Raw genomic sequence first — 18914 nt, 5'->3', positions numbered from 1 at the left:
TTCTTTCTTTCTTTCTTTCTTTCTTTCTTTCTTTCTTTCTTTCTTTCTTTCTTTCTTTCTTTCTTCCTTTCTTTCCTTTCTTTCTTTCTTTCTTTCTTTCTTTCTTTCTTTCTTTCTTTCTTTCTTTCAGAGATTTACTTATTTTTATTTTATACATGAAATAACAAAAACGAATCTTTTTAAGAGCCTGGTCGTGGTCTACTTGGAATCCCAGCACTGGGGAAGTGGAGCTAGGCAGATTTCCAGGCTCTCTGTCAGGATAGCCTAGGCTAACTGGAGAGTCTCAGGTGAGATGCCTGGTCTCAAAAAAAAAAAAAAAAAAATTAGGTGAATAGCTCCTGCGGAATGACACTTAAGGGCGATCTTTAGCTTTCACACTCACCTGCACAAACATCCATGTATGTGCACACACACACACATACACACACGCACACGCGCACGCACAACTCATTGTAACACAGGTCTGCCACAAAGAAAGTCTCTCAGTTTTCCCTTCATTTCTCTTAGTTTTGAAGTCATGATCCTCCCGCTTCAGCCCTCAGAGTAGCAGGGTTGACGGGCGAATGCCACCACGCCTGGGTTTTTTCTTTGTTTTGGAGGTTAATTCCATGGAATACAAGCTTCCAGGACTGAGGATATACGGTGGCCAGCAGAGGACTTGCCAGGCATCCAATCTGCAGCACTGAAACTGAAAAACCTCAGATGCTCTCAGCCCAGGTGGTGCCGATGCCTCCCTCCACACCAACACAGTCTCTTCAAGTACCTCCCTCAGCTTCTCACTTGCTACTTGCCCTCGGTTGCTCCAGTTCCTTTCTTAGCCTCTTTTTCTGGTTTCTTGCTGCCTGTCCTCTGATGATTGGTATCCTGAGATGTTCCCTCTTCCTCCTTCCTCATCTTGTCCCTGGGCAATGTTGCTCACACTAAGATTCATGAGATGAAACCTCAGACCTTCAGCTCTAGAATAGACCTTTGTCTTTGACTCCAGACCCAAGCGTGCCGACACTATTGGCATTTTCCTGCTTGCACATGATCCAGGGCCCACGAATTTAATACTATTCCGAGAGGAGCTCATCTTCTTCCACCAGGAACACGTTCCTCCTCTTGTATCCTCTGTGAATGCTTCTTCAGAGACTCGGCCGCCCACCGAGGGAGCTTTGCACCTGCCTGAGCCTCAGAACTCAAACAAACCCAGTGGGCTCCTTTCCCTTCCATGGCCTTACATTCTGCCTGGACAATCATCTTCTTGTCCATCTTCCCAGCTTCCTGCTTCCCAGAAAGCCTTCAAACAATGCATCTTCCCAGCAGCCACCTGGGCTACCTTTCTAAGCCATACCCAGCCCTGCTCACTCCCACTCCTAGAAGTAATTGCAAAGGCCTATAAATAAGACGGAAGCTTCAAGGCTGGACTCTCAAGGTTCTTGTAAAGCTCCTCCTCCAACCCCTCAGTTCTCCTCCCTCTTCTAGCGCAGACAGAGCTTCGGTGGCAAAATGAATTTGATGTGGGTCACACAACCATTAACGATCATGAGCCAGTGTACACACCTGTGCCTACAATGATCTTCCATTGGCTCCAAAGAGGGGTTACCTAATTATTACAGTTTAAACATGTCTCCCAGGGTCCATGGATTATAAAATTGATCTATAATGATGACGCAGGGGGCAGGGGGTGGGGAAAGCCTTTCAGAGGTGCCAGGTCCTTACCGGAGGAGTGGATCCCCACAGAAGTCTGTCCCTCCTGCTCCCAGACCTCTAATGGCTTCTGCGTGTCATGGAACAGCATGCAGGCCCTTTCTAGATTGCCAGCTCCTTAGCCATACACTCTCCGGCCTCAAGAACTACTACAGCCAAGCACAGTGGTACCAGTCCCTTCAGTGGGGGAAAAGCAATCAGGTCTGGGCAGGGATGGGGATGGCAGTGGACTAAGGCTGGGTTATTTTTCCGAAAGCTTCTTGCTTTCATCTTTTCCCCTTCCCATTCCATGTGATTCATCATTATGAGCTACTTTAATCTCAGAGCAGTTTAAACACTTGAGGGCCTCTCTAAGAACAATGTTAAACCCAGAAACTGAAAGGGGCATCGACATTTTGCTTATGTCAACAACAACAAAAATCTCACCATGGGAGAGGAATCTATAGACAAAGTCAGGAGATAAAGACGGAACAAAATCTGAAACAAGAGCTAACTTTTACAGACAGAGTCTTACTACGTAGTCCAGGCTGGCCTCTGACTTAAAGAGATCTGCCTGCCTTTGCCTCTTGAGTGTTGCAAGCAAAGCGCTGTTCTACTACACTCTGCCTATAAAGGGTTAACTATATGTTGGGGTTTTGTTTTGTTCCACTTATTTAGCGTTGCATGTGTGCATGCATGCACGTGTGTGAGTGTGTGTGTGGTGGCGAGAATTCTCTTCATGCACCCTAGAGCTCCTCTGTGATCCAGTCACTTCATGTGTGTGCCACAGGAGGAGACCCCTTTCTTCTTTCTTTTGACTCTGAGCAGGATCTGGAACCCAGCACAGTGGTGTACACAGGAAGCCTACAGTAAAAGGTTCAGTGTGAGAGGGAGGGAGCAGAGAGAATAGGAGGGAGACAGACATGAAGAAAGTAAGGGAAGGAAGAGAGAGAGATAAAGAAGGGAAGAGAGGGAAAGGGGTCCCTTTCATGGAGTAGATGTGCTAGCTAGCACTGTAACTAAACACTGCTAAATTTTATGTATCAATATATTCAAAGTAACTAAGTAACTAAATTTTACCATAGGAATAAAATCTAAAGCCTATCCAGACTTAAAATGTGGGCCCGAATTCCCACCACTAGAGAGGCTGAGGCAGGCAGATCACGGCAAGCTAAAATATAACTTGGGCTGCATAGCAAGATCCTATCTAAATTATTAAACCATTCACTTCCAAAGAAAACTTGAACCCAAGCCCAAGGCCATGGGAAGGGGCACAAGTGCATGTCTTGAGTTTCTGTTCCAGCAACACTTGTGACCTCTGATCCCAGAGCCTGGGACCCTGGGGGATAGGAAGCTTCCTTCCTCTGCACGGCCCTAGCTAGCACTCTGTTTCCACATCCCCTGCGAGGCTCTGCACACCAGGCCTCACCTGGCACTCATGATCAGCTGAACCAAGGCCAGGCTCATCTTCCTTCTGGGACAGATGAGGCCTAGGAGGGGCCTAGGTTCCCACCTCTGTGACCACCCGGGTGTTCATTGTCTCTGGGCGTCTTCCTTCATCAATGGAGTTAGGCTGGCCTGTGGCTGACTTTTCGAGCCTTGTGATCATTGCAGCGAGTTCAAACTCGGCATCGAGTTCAAACACAGAAGGCTGTGTGTCAGGTGCCTACTGCACCCTGGGAGCCACGTTAAAAAAAATCATTGTTCCAGGGGCCGAAGAGACGGCTCAGCGGTTGAGAGCACTGCCTGCTCTTCCAAAGGTCATGAGTTCAATTCCCAGTGACCACATGGTAGCTCACAGCCATCTATAATGTGAACTGATTCCCTCTTCTGGCAGGTGTAAATGCAGATAGAACACTCATATACATAAAATAAATCATCTTAAAAAAAAATCATCGTTCCACTTGTCTCTATCATCCTTAAAAGCAGGTACAATAACAACTATTTTGCAGATGAGGAAACAGACTCAGAGAGGCAAACCCACTTCTCCCGGACAACATAGCTGGGACATATTGGTGCACTCTTCTATTTTTCTTTTTAATTTTTATATCTGAGGCATAAGGGGTTGAACCCAAAGGCCTCGTGTATAGCAGACAGGCAATCATGAATTCTCAACTCTTCTGCTTTTGTTTACATGTGGTCTCACCGTGTGCCCCGAACTGTCCTCCAACCTGCCATCTTCTTGCCTGTCTCTCAGGGACCAGGATGTGCCACCACACCTGGCTAGATCCCCTTTCCTTACACTAGTACTGCACACCAGCCTCCTCCTCAGCCAGGCTGTAGCTGTTTCCTGTGGCTATCCTCAGCCTCGCCTCTGACACTTAGAGCTCTAACCTGTCATCTGTGAATTCGGTTCCCTTGCTCCATTTGGCAGCAGAAGGTTTTGGAGTCATCTATACTCACGCTGAGACTCAGCCTCCCCTCTGTACTAGAAGTGTGAAATTGGACAAGTTGTTGTAAAGACATCTAGCACAGAAACTGGCCGACGAGACAGCTCCATAAGTAAAAGCACTTGCCCCAAAGCCCGACAAGCTGGGTTCTGTCTCCAGGAGGCATGTGCTGGTAGGAAGGAGAATCAACTCCACAAAGTTGTCCTCTGACTTCAGGTAGGAGGATTGGGTCACAATAATGGCCCCGTGATCCAGCATGTCTATGACCTGGGACAAATGGCTTCTTAGTGCGTGGTCTAGCGTAGGGTAAAGTCTCAGAATATGCTAGCAGTTTTCTTTTGGAGACGGGGTCTCACATAGCCCCTGTTGGCTTCTAGCTCACTATGGAGATCTGGGTTTGCAGTCTTGAGTAGTTGTAGCAGTCACAGTAACTTCTAACAGCTCACCGAAGTCCAAACTCCCTGGCCCAGCACTGTAGGGCCCTCATCATCAGTCCATCCCGAATCTCCTGCTGCACTCACGTCAGCTGGGCCTCTCCGTGCACGGCCTTCTCTGCTCAGATTGCACGCGCCTACACCCCCCACACGCCAACACTACCTACCTCCAGCCTTGATTGTCAGCTAAGCCACAGCCAGCCTCGGCTATATATCTACAACATTTACAGTTCAGCACACATCAGAGTCCACAGGGGTAGGGGCGCCTGTCTGTGGTCATCTCACACAATCTTTTACAATCTCTGTGGGGACTCACCTTTCTCACTATTGGTCCACGTGGCGTAAATGCAGGAACGGAGAATCTAGGTCTTAGATAAAGTCACCATGATTCATTAGGAGATAGCTACCTGGCGGAAATTGGGCTGATAGAATTCAGCCCCGGAACTTTTACTGGCATCATTCTTTTTGTTTTTGTTTGTTTGTTGCTTTTTGAGACAGGGTTTCTCTGTGTAGCCTTGACTGTCCTATAATTCACTGTATAGACTGGCCTTGAACTCATAGAGCTCCCACTGCCTTTGTTTCTGCCTCTGGTCCCCCAGTGATGGAATTAAAGATCTGTGCCACCACCCCTGGCCGCTGGCATCCATTTTCCACGATCATTGCTAAGTTTGAGATAGGAAAAGCTGGAGCTACTGCTAACTTTATTTCTTACCTTTAAGAGGTAGTGGGCTAGGGGCTGGTGTGATGGCTCAGCAGTTAAGAGCATTGACTACCCTTCCAGGGGACCCAGGTTCAGTTTCCAACACTCATGTGACAGTTCCCAACTGTCTTTAAATCTGGCACGCTCACACAGACATATATGCAGGCAAAGCACAAATGCACATAAAATAAAAATAAATACACTTAAAAATTAAAAGGAAGAGGTAGTGGGCTTTAAGGTGAAAAAGCACAGGGGAACCACGAAACAGGGAAAGGTGCTCAGGTGTCTCCTAAGCATCTGGATCTACCCTCAAGCCAGGAACTCCTGACATCCAGATCATATGAGACAATAAACCCGGCGCTCTTTGCTACATCTTATATATGGTACTATGAGCTGAGTCTCTGTTGCCCATCACTCCAGGGCTGCTGACAATAGCAGGACCAAGAAGACAGTAAGCTTTCTGAGAGCAGGGGTTACATTCCAGAAGCTTAAGGTCCTTGGGGTTGGATGTGGTGATGCTTTTTTTTTTTTTTTTTTTGAAAATGTTTCTGGACTCGAAAGGTACCAGAGTTTATCTGGACCTTGCAGCTGAGTTAATACATATGTCTTGAGATTATTTAAGGTTCTGTACTTTTCCTGCTGTCCTACTGTGTGCTCAGGATTATGCTTAAACTGCCTTTGAGAGAACAATGTAACTAAACCTTACTACGCCTTGGATTTTCCATGCAATCAGCTCTTATAACCTAAGCTAATACATAGCTTTAATCGTAAACTGTGTACTCTTATATGCTCCTGACCCAAAATATTGCGTGTGTGTGTGTGTGTGTGTGTACATGTATGTACGTACATATGTGTTGTGGTAATCATTTGCTGAATGCATCCAACAGGTTGAAGGCAACGTATACAATAAATATCTTATAAATCTTGGGAGCTACATGTGGATATACGGTGATAACATCTGTTTTGTAGTGTTTAGTGTTATTCTCAAGCAGCTGGGGGTAGTAAAGCAATTTCTTTCCTTCTGAACTCTGTTAGGATTTCTGTAAAGAATTTCTCATTTCTTTCCCATGCCATGTCTTCTGTGCTGCTCAATAAATGCAAAACAAAGCCCTCTGTGAGGAATACACACAGTCACAGATTCAGGACACACAGAGATGCAGGACAGACATAGTCAACAGGGATAGACAGACCAGACACACACACCAGATAGACTACGGACAGGTCAGTAATCACAGACAGAAGACACAGGGAGAAATGTGGAGAATTCACATTTGGGCTCAATGTTAGTCAAACTAATCCAAAGGGAAGACTGTGTTTCCATTAATACAGTACTAACCCAGTCGGGGGGGGGGCCTGTGTACCCCATCATGGTGGTTTGAATAAGAATGGCCTCCATAGGCTCACATATCTGAAGTCCAGGAAGTATACTATTTCAAAGGATTATAAGGATTAGGTGTGGCCTTGTTGGAGGAAATGTGTCTCTGGAGGGTGGGCTTTGAGGTTCCATTGCCCATGCCAGGCTCAGTGTCTCTCTTTCTGGATATAGCTCTCAACTACTTCTCCAGCACCATGCCCGCCACCATGCTCTGTACTGTGATGATAACGGACTATCCCCCGAAACTGTAAGTAAGCCTTCAGACTTTCTCTTAGAAGACTTGCCTTGATCATGGTGTCTCTTCACAGCAAGGGAACAGTGACTAAGACCCTCAGCATTGCGGCACTTTGCACGGGATGACCACAGAACAGTTGAAAAACAAAAACAAAACTAGGCATGGTGGCTCATGCCTTTAATCCAAGCACTTGGGAGGCAAGAGGGCAAGTCTTTGCCAGTTTGAAGCCAGCCTGGTCTACACAGTGAGTTCCAGGACAGCCTGGGTTAAGGAGAGAGATAGAGAGACAAAGACAGAGATAATCAGAGACACACAGAGAGACAGAGAGAGAGAGAGAGAGAGAGAGAGCTGTAACTTTCCTAATGAGAAGGTGTTCTTCAAGATGCGTAGGCTGAGGGGAATCCAAAAGAACAAGAATCAAGTGACAAGTGTTCTAATTCCTGTATGACAAGGCTTTTGCTGTCACTCTGGGGATGGCTGATGTCTCACTTTCTGAGCAGAGTGATCTTAGTCAAAAAGTTATTTGCAGGAGCCCATGGGCTGAAAGATACACTCCCAACCAACCAAGTGTCAGTCTCTCAGCTCCAGATGAGAAGACTCAGATTAAAACTAAACAGGCTTCTTTAAGGTTATAAGGGAGGTTGGCAAGATAGCTCAGTGGATACAAAGCACTTGCCACCAGACCTAAAAACACAAATCCCATCTGAGGCCCCATGAGAGGGAAGAAGAGAGCCAGATCCTGCAGATTGCCCTCTGACTTCCGTGCTTGTCCCACAGCATAAACAGACCTGTGGGTTAGCACCTGTACACACACGTCCAAATGACTGTCATGAAAAAATAAAAAGACTGTAGGTTGAGACACTTTTAACACATGACTTGCAGTCCAGAGCTGGCCTGTTTCCTAGCGCCACTTTATTAAGTGGTATGAATCAGACACTTATCTGGAAAACTTAGATATCTCTGAGCAAAATGCCTTCAAGTTCTCAGTTCCACCAACTGCACCCTCAGTCCATAGGAAAAGGAAAATTCCCTGCACCAGGAGGCAAAACCACCACCACCAACAACAACAATCCTGGTTATAGACTGAATTTCCTCCCATGCTAGTGGTGTGACTTTGAGTAAGTCTTTTGCACGTCTGTGGTCAGTTACCTCTCGGAAACAGGAGAGAATGAAGGTGGAATTTGAAGGTGGTGATCTCTAAGATTGCTAAATTTCAGTGATAGCCCTGTTAGACTGTCCATCAAATCTCAAAATGAAATCCCACATGGATTACCGAGAATTTGAGGGCCAAGAGGTCAGCAATCCATCTGCAGACTCCAAATTAAAGTTGATGGATTGGGGTTCAAGAGGAACATACATTCTTTCCAGCTTGCCTTCGAGGGAAAATACAGAGAAAATGCACACCAACACCTCTGGGCACCCCTGGGAAACGTGGAACAATATCCTTTTCCCTTCTTTTTCCTTTCTTTGTTCTTTTCAAAGGTTCTTAAACAGCTCCATTAGGACGGGTCCACATCTGAGAGCTGGCGAGACCTGCTCAGTGGTTAAGAATGCTAGCTGCTCTTACAGAGGGCCCGAGTTCCATTCCCAGTACGCACATCGAACAACTCACAACTACCTGTAACTCCAGCTGTATGGGATCCAATGCCCTCTTCTGGCCTTCACACTCAACTGCCTTTGAGCCCATCTTATCACCACCACCCCCATATTCATACACATAATTAAGAATTTAAATAAGTATTTAAAAAAAAAAACACATCCATATCTGAATATACACTACCTCCCTCCAACAGCCCTTGTCAGACCAAGTATCCTCTAGTAGGGCAGGGATTCCTCTCTACATTTGTTAAAGTTCTCTTGGGGAAGCAAACTAGCCTCATGACCTTGCCCTCACATCTGGCCTTCAGCCCAAGTGACAAGTCTTAATTTGATCACTACTGTGTTCTTAACACGTGACCTTGAGTGACTTCCAGAGCCCTTTAGAAAACTCCCACGCCTCCTTGAAAAGAGGGAGATTTCTTTCCAATGGAAAAGTTCAAGTGAACACATTCCCTGTGGCAGCCAAGTCTCTACTCTTAGTTCCTGCAGTGGCATTGTCTGTAAGTTCATATCACTTGTTTTTTGTTTTTTGTTTTTTTTTGGGGGGGGGGCTCTCTTGAAGGGCTAAACACTTGTTGAATATTCTGAAGTGCTTACTGCAAAGAACCATCTAATGGGCCATTTCATCAAGTCTTCTCATTTCTTTCTCATTCTTGGAAGGCTCCAAACTCTCTCCTAGCCTCTACCCATCTTCTTTCCCACCCTGTCATCCCTAGGCTTCACTTTGCCCTGCCCGACTCTCTTTCCTTTCCTGCAATTAGGCAAAGGTCCAGGTTGCTGAGTTTTCAAAATGTGACTGCGATCGAAGAGTGGGCGGGGACACACGGCTCTAATGGATCAGGGGAAACTGTCTCAGCATTTCTCATTCCCAAAAGGCCTTTCCCTGATCCTTAGGGGAAAATGGCTATCCCCATCAAACGGTTTAGAGATTTCAAGGGACTCATCACCATTGGATGTGGCACAGAACCCTTCCTGAGAAAGAGTCAGGGGCAGGCACATTTGAAAGGATAGAGATCATCTCTCCAGAGGTTTATGTTGCAAGCTTTCAACAGACACCTTGTACCAACACCACAGATTGCTTTCCCCACTCTCAGGAAAGGATTTAAAGTTTATCAAAGACCCTTTCATCTCTCCAATGCACAGTTTTGCAGATGAGGAAACCAAACCTCAAAAAGTCAATAATGCCAGCAAGTTCAAGGACCAAGACAGTCCCCAATTCGTACATCCCCTTCCCTCCCCCACTTCTAATAAGTCCTCATTCAGGGAAAAAAAATCCCTCAAAGAAAGCCTACAGAGAAGCCCCCCCCCAAAAAAAAAAAAAAACCCACGAACATAACGCTAACCCATCAATTGATCCTGCACCTCCAAGCAGACAGACCCAATTACCAATTCTAAGGATTGTCCCCTGGCCTTAGGTGGCTCTCTGCTGTTGAATGTTCTCCTCAATAGCAGCTCAGGGCTGGCCACGAAGTGAGTGTCTCAACACAGAGAATAATCCAGCTCTTGCTCTTCCAAGAAAGAGCTCTCACCTCTAGAGTCTTTGCTAAGAGTCCCGCGCCCACTCCTCCCCTACCTGCCAAAAGCTGCATCCAGGCGCAGATCTTGTAGACGGTAGCGGTGTTGCAGAAGAAGAAAAGAGCGAAGCAGGTGATGCAGCCGAGAATCAGCACCATGGAAAGCAACACGAAGAAGGCGGCCGCCTTGAAGGCGCTGGACGGGATGGTGCTGAAGTCGGTGAAAGAGCCCCGGCAGGTGAGCTCGCGGCCCGCTAGCCCGCTGCCCACGCAGTAGTGGAAGAGGCCGAAGTAGCCAGGCTTGGGAGTGCTCACGCTGTCGCCCACCCAGTAGGGCTGGATGAAGACCACCACGTTGATGATGGCGAAGCAGATGGTGAAGATGGCCCATAGCACGCCGATGGCCCGCGAGTTCCGCATGTAGTGCTCATGGTAGAGCTTGGAGGCCTCCTGCGAGGGCAGCATGGTGCCCGGGGGCGGGGCCGGCGGCGGCCGCTGGCAGGGGGCCGCCGGCCCAAGACGGACCACCGGGCTGCGGGGCCGGAGCTGGGGACGCAGGCGAGAAGCAGCCCTGAGTCAAGGAACTCACAAGGGCGGGGCCTGAGGCGGAGCTGGGGACCTGGGGGCTGGCTGGGGAGTTAAGAGGGGGTCAGCACAGTGATGGGGCGGCGACTTGAAGGACTAGCTAAGGTTTCCTATGGGGGGGGGGGCTGAAAGGGGCCATGGGAAAGTTGGGGGGTGGGATGAGGAGATGGAGGCTGGGAGTCGGGGGGGGGGGGTGCCAGAAAGTGCTCGTGGGGGAGTTCAAGAGGGAGCTTGGGAACTGGTGCTGGGGTAAGAGGGGCCTGAGGGGAGATGTAATGAAAGATGGAGATCAATACTGGAGCACTAACAGACACCGAACAGAGGGAGCTGGGAAGGGCATACTGCAGCTGTAATTAAGGGTGGTGTGTCTAGGACTGGGTGTCTGAAGGGGATCTGGAAGCAGATATACGCTTCTCTATGTGGAAGAGGAGGAGAGGTTGTCAGGGGCTGGTACCGAGGGCACGAGGAAGGTTACAGTAGGTCCATGCAGGGGTCAGGGGCTGGTAACCAAGGCTAGGTGTTGGGGTCAGGATGAGGCTAGCATGGAGTCGGGGGCTGACACTGTAGGGTCTGCGGGTCTGCGCTCCTGGCGGGGATTGGTGGTGGTTGTAGGGCGCTCCTTAGAGCCCTGAATGTCGGCGGCTCGGGGGTAGTCTAGGATTGGCGGGCCAGGGCCGGGGAGAGTGGCTTTCAAGGCCAAGGGAACAGGGGGGCTGAGGCCAGCCGGCTGTCTGGGCCTGGAGGGGCGGGCAGCGGGCAGGGGCCGTGCTGGGGCGCAGGGGAGCGGCTGGGCCCGGGTAGGGCCAGGGCTGGGGGTGGCTGCCCAGTGCCCAGCGCCCAGGCCCGGACACGCGCAGAGGCTGCGGCCGCCGAGAAGGGATGAGGGAGGACCAACCTGGGCCGGGTCGGGGCAGGTGATCCGGGACCAGCAGGGCTTAAGCGCCGGGGCTAGGTGCTCCAGGCAGTGGCTGCCTCGGCCCAGGCGACGTCCTCTGCGCGGCCTCCATCTTGCTCAGGCTCTTGCCGGGACGCGCTCCCGCGCCGAGGCGCGCGCTCCTGTGCACTGGCGCGCCGCGGCCTGGGCGCGCTCCCCGCGCGCGCGAGCGCGTGAAGAACAGAAAGGAGTGGAAGGGGAGGGGGGTTGGGGGAAAAGGGGCGCTCCAGGTCTTGGCAGCCAGAGGTAAAGTCAGGGACGGTGACCCTGACGTCCCTCAGCCAGAGCCACAGCCCCCACCCCAGCCCTGACTGCAGGCCTCCTGACTGCGGGACTCCCCTTCCGCCAGCCTGAGTTGTGGGGTTCCGGCTCCCCACAAAGCCCATGGGGATGGGGGAAGGGACCGAACAAGGATTATTTGATAGACGTGGAACTCAATCTCTTCATTCCGGATTACCACCTACCACCTATGACAGCGCCTCCAGTCTCTCCATTCTGCTTGTACGCCTTTGCGTCTTGGAGGCGTTGAAGGTTTCCAGAGTCTCCTAGGAAACTGTCAACACCCCCTAGGAGAGGGAAACTCCTAAACTGTTAACACCCCACGCCAGCCCGTGGGGATTCCTTGGCCCACAGCACAAGGAGATCTGGCCAGGGAACAGGACCCAGGCTGAGTACCAAGAGGAGGAGAGAAAGGGGCTGGGGAGTTGTTTTTTCCTCTCTACACTGCCCCCCGCCGCCCCCCCCCCCCGAGTGCTCAAATCGATGAGTGTCATGAAGTTTGGACATTATGAAGATCTAAACAACAAAGCCTCAAAGTTAAGGCTAGTGATTAGGGCAAAGAACCACCCGTGGGACACTCGGAGGGGAAAGCAGCTTGACTCAAGTCTTTTCTTAGCCTTTGGAACACAAACTAACACTGTGACCTTGAATTCAAGCTCTCTGAACCTGTTTCCTCATCTGTAAAGTGGACAAATTATGCTCCACTTTACAGGTGTGTGTGTGTGTGTGTGTGCGCGCGCGCGCGCACGCGCCTGTGCGTATGTGCCTGCTCACAGAAGCATGTGTGCAAATAATCCATGTTAGTAGATCCCAAACACTGGGCCATTTGTTGGAACTCTATACGAAAAAGCTCATACGATATTTTCAAATTTTCTTTTTCCAGTGTAATAAGGGACCTGTTTTTGTTTTTCTGATTACATATTTTGTAAACGTCTGCCTTGTTTTGGGGGAGAGTATGTTCAGACAGGGTCTTGCTAAGTAGTCCTAGCTGTCCTAAAACTCACTATGTTAGACCAGGTGAGCCTTGGACTTGCAGTAATCCTTCTGCTTCCATCTCCCAGTGCTGAAACTGCAGGAATGCACCAATACACCTGGTTTGTGCAGGGTTGGGGATCAAACTCGGGGCCTCTGTACATGCTAAGAGTGCATTCTACCAAAAGTTACATCCCAAACCAAAAATTTCAACTTTAAAAAAATATGGTGATAATAGACAGGGTGGGGGTTTTGTTTGTTTGTTTGTTTAACGTCTTTGTAAGAAACAGGCCATCTGAATGTCAAATTGTAATGGGAGAGTGGATCTATGTAATTCCACAATCTGAGACCTCTCTTCCATATGAACTCACCTTCCCACAGGGTCAGAACATGGACCATGATTTTGGGTTCCCTTTTCACTCTCTTGGAAGAAGCCTTCCTTTCCACGTGCCGAGGATCCTGTGGTCCTGGAATCATGAGTGGGAGGGGCAGGGCAAGGAATCTCCTTCAGACCTCTTCCACCTTACAGATGGGGATAGAAGCCAAGGAAGAAAACTGACATACGGATGGAGGGAGACAGCTACACTGGCAACCTGAGTCACGAACTTACTCACCAATCTAGCAAGCAGGGACAAGGCTGCTGAAGTGTGGCAACTCCAGCACCGGGCACAGAAAACAAGAGGACACAGAAAACAGACAGCTGGGGTTCCCAGAATCACTGGGGAGAGGGAAGGTACAGGAAGGAGAGGGCAGGAGGGGTCGGCCTCACCGAGCACTAGCAGGCGTCCCGCTGAGGATGCTTTCACTCTGGGTGCCTTCCAAGCAATTTCCTTGCTCTATTCCCCACTCCATCATAAATTATTCTTTTCCTAGCCTGCTGAGCCAAGCTAGGCGGCCTAGAACAAAAGGATATCAAAAGGTCCGCTGAGAGTTCTTGCTGGTCTGGGTCCATGGTTTCACTCCGTAGGACAGAGGCTCTCCACAAAGTTCTGTCCCCACCTCTTTAACAACAGTGCTTCAGCCCCATATGGCCCTCCTCACTCAGCTTCTGCCTTGATCCTGGGGCTGAGCCAGTTAATTTGGTTTCTGCTTAAGCCAGTTTCTCTTCCATTTTAGTTGTTGTTTCCAACCTAAATAGTCCTAAATAATTCATCTGCATGCCTCCGGAAGAGAGAGCAGGAGCCTGTATATTGATTTGGTTGTTTGCTGAGACAGGGAACTCCTGTAACCCAGGCTGGCCTCGAACTCACAATGTAGCTGAGGATATAACTTCAAACTTCTGATCCTCCTGCCTCCCCCCTTCCAAGTGCTAGGACTGCAGGCATCCACTCACTCGCTTCAGTGGGCATTTGTTTGGTGTTTGTTTTTAACAGAAGAATGTCTGAATACATGAGCCGCTCAGAACCAAAAGACTAAAATCTGAGGCCAAGCTCTGCCACATATGATCTGTACAGCTCAGAAGACAAACACTACATTTCCTGGGGAGGGCAGGTGTGAGAGGAGGATTGAGATGTGTAGCCCAGGTTGGTCTTAAACTCACTCAGATCCTCCTGCCTCAGCCTCACAACTGTTAGAATCATAGGTGTGTACCCCTCCCAGGCTTGGTTGGTGGTGTTTTGAGTCAGGGTTTTACTCTGCAGCCCTAGCTGGCCTCCATCTGTAACAATCCTCCTGCCTCAGCCTCCCAGGTTCTGATGCTGCTCTTGAAAGTCTTATTTTGAAAGCTTATTGAAAGTCTTGAAAGTCTTCAAGTAAAGAAAAACACACTTCCTCCACACAGATGCTGGGAGGATCAAAAGAGATAATGGATAGAAAAAAGCTTTGTAAATGGAAAAAGGGCTATAAATATAAGTGATTATCATTAAATTTTAATAATAAATGATATCTCCAAAGAAGAGATACAGCAGGAGGAGCCTTGGAGATGCACTTGCTGAGCTGTGAGGAGCCAGGACGGGATGTGTCCCCATTTTAAAGGGTGAGCTTAGAGCAGTTGCAGAAAGAGAATATGAGATCCATTCACAGGAAAAGCATCTTGATGGGACCAGGAAAGGGCCAGACAAAGATGGAAAGATCTTAATGGCAACAAAAAAGCCGAACACGGCGGTGCATGCCTGCAGAGTCAGTGCTTCAGAGGCTGGAGTAGGAGGATGACAAGTTCATGAGCAACGTAGCAAGAGCCTCACTATTGACAAGGCTCGGGGTGTAGCTCAATGGAGTGTTTTCCTTGTGCTCATGAGACCCTGGGTTCCACCTGTAAGGGAGGGTGTTCCCTGCCCAGTCAAAACCAAATTCCCAACACAAAGGAGATTTATTACCCTGGAGGGTCCAGCAGGGGGATTGTGGGGAGGCTGCAAAGGCAGACAGCAAGTAGCAGCAGCTGCAGCAAGCAGAGAAGGAGGAGTGTTCACACCGCCTGTGGGGGTACATGAGTTTAATCCTAGCACCTGGGAGATGAAGGCACAGGAAGTCAAAAGTACCCCGAACTACATAACAAGCCCCAACCCGGACTACATGAGACACTTTTAAAAAATAAAATATAAGGCTGGGCATGATGGTGCATGCCTTTAATCCCAGCAACTCAGGAGTTAAGGGTTGGTGGACTTCTGGGAATTCAAGAGAGCCAGGGTTGTTACACAGAGAAACCTTGTCTCAAAATAATAATCATCATCACATTATTGTTATTATTATATCTTTAAAAGGAGGGGACAAGAGAAATAGCTTAGTTGGTAAAGTGCTTGCCATGTAGGTGTGCTAAGCTCAGCACCCATGTTAAAGACAAACAAACAAAAAAAACAAGATGGACATGGTGACACACACCTGTAATCTCATCACTCTGGGAGGCAGAGGAAGGCAGATCTTTGTGAGTTCAAGGCCAGCCTGGTCTACAAAGTGAGTCCAGGACATCCAAGTCTACACAGAGAAACCCTGTCTCAAAAAACAAGAACAGACAAACAACAACAACAACAAAGGCCCCACCAGTCTCAGCAGCATATGTGCTGAAGAGGTAGAGACTGGAGGATTCCTAGGGTTCGCTGCACAGCCGGGCAAGTGGAATCGGTGAGTTTAACAAAAGGTGGTGGACAGCAAAGTGAGAAGACAGTCTACATTCAATTCTGACTCTCAAATGCTTGTTCATGCTCTCTCAAACACACACACACACACACGCACACACACACGCACGCACACGAAAGAAGAAAGGGAATGAGGAAAGGAAAAAAGAAAAATCAAGTCAAGAGACCATAAGGCAAGGACAATGCTTGTGGAGCTCCCAGTTGATACCCTAGCCAAGAAACACCCATAATCTGCCTAAGCGCACAGTTAGACTTGTGTTACCATCTAGGTCCCCCTTCCTGTATCATTTAGTATTTCCAATAACCCCTTGACATGGTGTAATGAGCTGAAATGTCACCCTGTCTCTATGTTAAAGATCTAACCCTCAGCAACGGGACTGCATTTGGAGACAGGGCTTGAAAAGACGAGGTAAAAAGAGCTGCAGTATGTGGACATCTCATGACTGGCATCCTTACAAGGAAGAAGAAGTTAGAACACAGATGGAACGTAGACCAGTGGTCCTCAACCTTCCTAATGCTGAGACCCTTGAATACAGTTCCTTGTATGGGGGTGACCCCCAAACATAAAATTATTTTTGTTGCTACTATGTTAATCATAATGTAAATATCTGATATGCAGATGGTCTTAGGCAACCCCTGTGAAAGGGCCATTTGATCCTGCCCCCAAAGGGGTCATGATCTATGGGTTGAGAACCATTGACTTAGACCAAGAGACAAGCATACGGATGCAAGTAGGAGGCAGGCATCAATGGGCTAAGCAGAGGGACCTCAGGAAAACCCAACCAGCTACAAGAAAGTTGATTTCTGCTCAAGACACACAATCTAGCTGGACATGGTGGCACATGCCTGTAATCCCAGCACTTAGGAGGCAGAAGCAAGTAAATGTTCTATGAGATCAGCTTTGTTTACATAGTGAGTTCCAGGCCTTGGGGCTGGAACTACATGGTGAGACTCTACCCCAAAAATAAATAAACGTACAGAGACAAAGAACAAGACCTAAAAAGTGACTGGAAATGCCTATGATATAAATTATTCTTGAAAAATGTCTTTCTTGGACAGTGGTGCACACCTATGATCTCAGCATTTGGGAGACTGAGACAGGATGATGATAGCTCTGTTTGAAACCAGCCTGAGCCACATAGTGAGACTTTGTCTCAAAGCAAACCAAGCAGAAGAGAGGAAGAACAGGAGGTGGAGGGATTCTTTGATTGTCCACTGGGATTATTAGTCCTGGTTATCAGCCTGACTGTGCCTCCAACTGACTAAGAGACAAGTCTCTGGAACCTGTAAGGACTTTGCTTGACCAGGTCACTGGAAGTTGGGTGACCGATTCTAATGCAGACAGCACCTTCTGGTGCCAACCTTATATGAAGAGGTCAGAGGAAGAAAAAGCGTTTGCTTCTTCCCTGCTTGATTTTCATTGCTATAGAGTTCATCTACCCTGATGCCGCCACTGTTGCTATCTCTGCCATGCTTCGACGACATCAGTACCCAGCTTCTTCAACTTTCCTATGTGAACTGAAGGCCAGGGCTCTCCAGTAATCCTCCATCATCCACATCAGATTGGGAATGCTGAAGCATCCAGGACTGACAGCTACTATGATGTCAGCCTTTCTGGTGAAGGCAGCCGTTGATGAACTATCCAGACAGTAAGCCAATAATTCTATCAGTTCTGTTCCTCTGGAGAACCCTGACTGATACATTGTCTTAGTTATTGTTCTGCTGCTGTGACGAGCATTTGTTTGGGAGCTTCAGAGGTTTCAGTGATCATCATGGTAGAAAGCAGGCAGGCATGGTGCTGGATCAATAGCTGAGAGCTTTACATCCTGATCTGCAGGCAGCAAAAGACAGACAGACAGACAGACACACACACACACACACACACACACACACATAGACTGGGCGTGGCATGGGTTTTTAAGCCTCAAAGCACAGCCGGCCTTGGTAGCACATGCCTGTAATCCCTGTAATGCCTTCTGGAAGGCAGAAGCAGGTGGATCACAGCCTGTCCAGGACAAACCACGGCTACATAGAGAAATGATGTCTCAAGAAAGAGGAGCAAGCCAGTAAGCAGCAGCATTCCTCCATGACCTCTGTATCAGCTCCTGCCTCCAGGTTCCCGTCCCACTTGAGTTCTTGTCCTGACTTCCTTCAATGATTGTCTTAGTCATTGCTGAAAAGACACCATGACCAAAGCAACTCTTATAAAGGAAAATATTTAGTTGGAGGCTTGCTCACAGTTTCATAGATTAGTCCATTATCATTATAATGGGGAGCATGGCAGCATTCAGGCAAGCACTGGAGCAGTAGCTGAGAGCCCATCCATAGGTAGAGAGAGTCTGGGTTTGGCATGGCCTTTTGAAACCTCAAAGCTCCACCCCCCAGTGATATACTTCTTCCAACCACATCTCCTAATCCTTTTAATCCTTTGAAATAGTACCACTCCCTGGTGACTAAGCACTCAAATATATGAGCCTATGAGGGATGTTCTTATTCAAACCACCACATTGATGAACAGTAAAACCTTTTCCTTCCTAAGCTGCTTTTGGTCATCACAGGAATAATAAACCTAACTAAGACACAGAGGACCCAAGTTGAGTTCCCATCACCCACATAGGGCAGCTTGCCTGTAATTCTAGCTCCATGGGACCTGATGTCCTCTTCTGGCCTCTGAGGTCACACACACACACACACACACACACACACACACACACACACACAAACTAATACGAAATAAACAAAATTTCATATCACCTAGACTTCTTGTTACTGGAGTTGGGAAAACGAAGATAGAATAAAGGAAGTAATGAAGGAACGGGTGAAATCTAGTCCAGTATCAGGCCAGGTATGTAACACAGTGGCAGAACATTTGCTAAGCGTGAGGCCCTGAGACACAGCCCCGAAAACCCTAAAAATACCATTTCAAATCAGACAAAATAATATAGTCTAAAAAAATAAAAATGAAAACAAATCCTTTTTAAAATCATTATTTAAAAAATAAGCAACAATTACTTCTTGGCCTTTTGGCTAAGATCAAAATTAATAATAGAATAATATGATTCAAGAGTCCACTCAACTTCATTCTTTTTGAACAGAGATCTAGATTTTCTAACAACTTTGAAGTAAGACTGTTCTTTCCCCAGTGGTTTTTGGCACCT

The 18914-nt window shown here is 48.1% G+C and overlaps 1 protein-coding gene across 1 annotated transcript in view; it reads right to left on the bottom strand.

Annotated features, from left to right (window-relative positions):
• Lhfpl4 (LHFPL tetraspan subfamily member 4) overlaps positions 1 to 11512 on the bottom strand; it is a 24828-nt gene extending 13316 nt beyond the window's left edge. The window contains exons 1-2 of the mRNA XM_055628554.1: positions 11396 to 11512; positions 9975 to 10461 (exon numbers count right to left, since the gene is read on the bottom strand). Coding sequence (XP_055484529.1) covers positions 9975 to 10380 — 406 coding nt within the window. The 5' untranslated portion in view covers positions 10381 to 10461; positions 11396 to 11512. The remainder of the gene's footprint in view (positions 1 to 9974; positions 10462 to 11395) is intronic.
• Between the last annotated feature and the right edge of the window lie 7402 nt (positions 11513 to 18914).

Source organism: Psammomys obesus, unplaced genomic scaffold, assembly GCF_907164565.1.
Source record: "Psammomys obesus unplaced genomic scaffold, mPsaObe1.curated_primary_1811, whole genome shotgun sequence".
NCBI classification, from domain to species: Eukaryota; Metazoa; Chordata; class Mammalia; order Rodentia; family Muridae; genus Psammomys; species Psammomys obesus.
The sequence above is the reverse complement of the archived record's forward strand: the minus strand, read 5'-3'. Positions and strand labels throughout refer to the sequence as shown.